This window comes from Parambassis ranga, chromosome 21 (genome assembly GCF_900634625.1).
Source record: "Parambassis ranga chromosome 21, fParRan2.1, whole genome shotgun sequence".
Classification (NCBI taxonomy): domain Eukaryota; kingdom Metazoa; phylum Chordata; class Actinopteri; family Ambassidae; genus Parambassis; species Parambassis ranga.
In genome coordinates, this window is record NC_041041.1 from 3576435 (window position 1) to 3579607 (window position 3173).

General features: G+C 38.5%; 1 protein-coding gene across 1 annotated transcript; it reads left to right on the plus strand.

Moving 5' to 3' along the window:
- Positions 1-469: 469 nt before the first annotated feature.
- On the plus strand, positions 470-2808 carry LOC114426440 (CD209 antigen-like protein E). Its single transcript, XM_028393844.1, has 6 exons — positions 470-610; positions 688-789; positions 1293-1418; positions 1746-1888; positions 2237-2346; positions 2425-2808. The coding sequence occupies exons 1-6, from the start codon at positions 550-552 to the stop codon at positions 2588-2590; spliced, it is 708 nt and encodes a 235-aa protein (XP_028249645.1). The 5' UTR covers positions 470-549; the 3' UTR covers positions 2591-2808.
- Positions 2809-3173: the final 365 nt, after the last annotated feature.

The following is a 3173-nucleotide window of genomic DNA, read 5'->3' on the forward strand; positions in this document are numbered from 1 at the left end:
TTCTGCTTTACTTTATCTTGGTTTTGTTTGTTTTGTTTTATTGTATTAATCCCTATACAGTGCTGTTGTATCTAACTACTCATTCATTGTCATTTTACTTTGCTATTTTTATATACTTACTTTGTAACTGCGAGATATGAAGTTATTATTATTAAATGTGCATAATGCTAAATAACTGTAGTCTTTCTGTGTTGTTGTTGCTGGTAATACAAACCAAACAGTCACCAAACAAGTGGATTCATGGTAAAGTGGGATCATATTTCCTGAGCTGATGTCACCAGTCCAACTAACGTTCCTGTATCCATCTACAGTTTATCTTTTTATTAGGTCATTTTCGTTAAGACTGAAACCAGGCGTCTGGACTTGTAGACTTTACACAGGACTGTGAGCTAAAACAGAAGTTGGAGAGTTCTGTAGATGACTATTCAGCAGATTATATTTGCCACTTCTGAAATGTGTAACTTCCAGTTTCAGATAAGACCTTTTTCAAAATAAATGTACAGCAGTCTGAGCTGCACAGCGGATTGTTGAAGTAATCTGCTCTCTTGCATGATGGAGGACATTTATGTTAACGTGGAAAAGACTAAAGGTGTCTCTTCAAACCACACAGGTAGGAGTTAACAGTAGAGGTGAGTAGTTCTTATTCTTTGTCATCATTACAGTTTCATTGATCTTTACTCTGTTCAGGTGTGAGGAGCTCCCATCGACGTTTCTATCCCGCTGTCATTCTGAGTTTGGGGCTGCTGAGTTTTTTCCTGCTGGTTGGACTCGTCACACTCGGTGTCCACTGTGAGTGATTTTTTTTATTTATTTATTTCTTTTTGCATGGCAATGTTTTTAACGTTGTGGGCACGAGATGGAACCACTGACTGAGGCAAAGCTATACTGAGAGACACAGGAAGTCCTGTCTGTCTCAATAAAACTACTGAACTCTGAACTGTAACAGTCACTCAGACACTGTACATTCATGTCAGGCTCTTTACTATGTAAAGGTTTTTATACAGTAGTAAATATGTTCTTCTTCAGGGATTTAAATGCTATCTAGGTATTTAGATATTTATTCTATATTTCAATTTCATTTTTCAATGTATCTTTGACTTCTATTTGTCTGTTTCCTCTCTGGGATAAATAAAGTAATTCTGATGATTGTGGTTCTGATATCTGTGCCATTCTACTTGTGCCAGATCATATAAGAAAGCCTGTCCTAAAGTCATCACACACACTGGAAATCGTGCTGCTGTGCCTCATGATTCAAACTGTTTTTTGCCTTTCTGTATCTTCATCTTTGTCAGATCACCGTTTGGGTGCAGATCTCACAGCCATCAAAGACAACCTGACTGAGGAGAGAGCCCGACTGACCGCCAGCCTCACAAACCTCACAGCCAAGCTCCAGTGTTTGACTGCACAGAGTGACTGGGGTGCTGTATATGTTTCGTTAACACATGTTGTTGTAAGGTATACTTATAGTCAGTTTAACTTTAGATATGACTTTAAAACTGAAACTTTGTCTGACAAGTTGTACACATTGGTTAAAAATGAACTTTGTTCTTCTCGCAGCATTTTTTTATTTTACCCTGCAGCTGGGGTTATTCTCACTTCTGCTTTTGAAAAACTTTAAGCTGATCCGTACATAATTGTCAGCAACTTGGTATTAAAACTTGTTACTAAGCAACTTGCACACTTTTTGCTGAAAAAAGAAATGGTCACTTGTTTCAAATCTTTCTGTTTTTATTTATATTTTTCAGACAAACATTGTCCTGCAGGGTGGAGGTTGTTCAGATGTGTCTGTTACTTCTTCTCTGCTGACTCTGCTTCCTGGGAAAGAAGCAGACAGGACTGCAGAGAAAAGGGAGCAGATCTGGTGGCCATAGACAGCTATGAAGAGCAGGTAGGTTATCAGTTTGTCACTGATGGTGTCCATCACTCTGAAACAAGACTAAGCTGGAGTCTAGGTTTTATCCTCCAAAGCAAACAGAAGCTTTTTTTATTAACTTCAGTCATAAGTTTGTTTTTCTTGTGGGTGCAACTCCTGTTGAGTTCTCTTCACAGCGTGCATGAGGAACTGATTACAAAAGTACAACTGTGTACAGCTGTTGTGGGTTTTTTAAATGTTCACACAGTAACACCATTTTAAAGAGATTGTCTTTAAAATATCTCTCTTAATCCATCCTAGCTTTCTATAGGTGAGAATCTCTCTTCTGGTATGTACATTAGGTTTTTTTTTCATCCTAAACAGGAGTTCCTCACTACAACCATCAACCAGACATCATGGATCGGTTTGAATGACAGAGACCATGAGGGCACCTGGAAATGGTCTGATGGGACTCCACTGGACTCCACTCCAGCGTACGATTATTATGTGATTCAACGTTCCAAAACTTAAAAACAAAGATAATTGGTTAATGTTGTTTGTTAACCTCACAGGTACTGGAAACAAAAACAGCCTGATAATGGTGATGGAGACCCGCTGTGTGGTGAGGAGGACTGTGTACACATCGTAGCTGATGAAACGACTAAAAATAACTGGAATGACCTGAAGTGTGATGCCAGTATCCGCTGGATCTGTGAGAAGATGGCGAAGGAGTTTTAAAGCAACATGTGTATTAATACAGTCAGACTTCTCACTTCTCCTTTATTTCCACTGTCGCTGCACATTTCTAACACATCTAACACATTCTTAAATGTCAGAGTTCTGAGAAAAGAAATCTTCTTTTGTTCTGATTATATATGGAATGTGAGGAGAAAGGATTTATTATTCTTTATGCCACTAGATGGCGGTATTTAAACACATATTGTTGTAAAAGGTAGTGCTGCACAGAATCGAAATAATGATGATGATATTATTAATAATATATGAATTGCATAAGATTTAATCAATCAATTTTTGTTTTGTTTCACTTGTGTCACATTTGCCTGTGCTGTTTTCCTTTAGTTAAACATAAATATTCTTATATTTTCCCTTTTGGTTATTTGTTTGTTTTTGTGTATGTTAGCAGGTGTATGTGTGCGTCCATATGTGTTGTACATATAGGAGTACTGTGTGGCCCTTGTGGACCCTTTGACATGATTGGGGGGTCCAGCAGGAGTCTGGGAGCAGGGAGCAGCAGCACAGAGGAGCTGATAGAGTCCTGAGCCCGGAGCCAGTTTCTATTGTCCGCAGTAATTGGATTTGG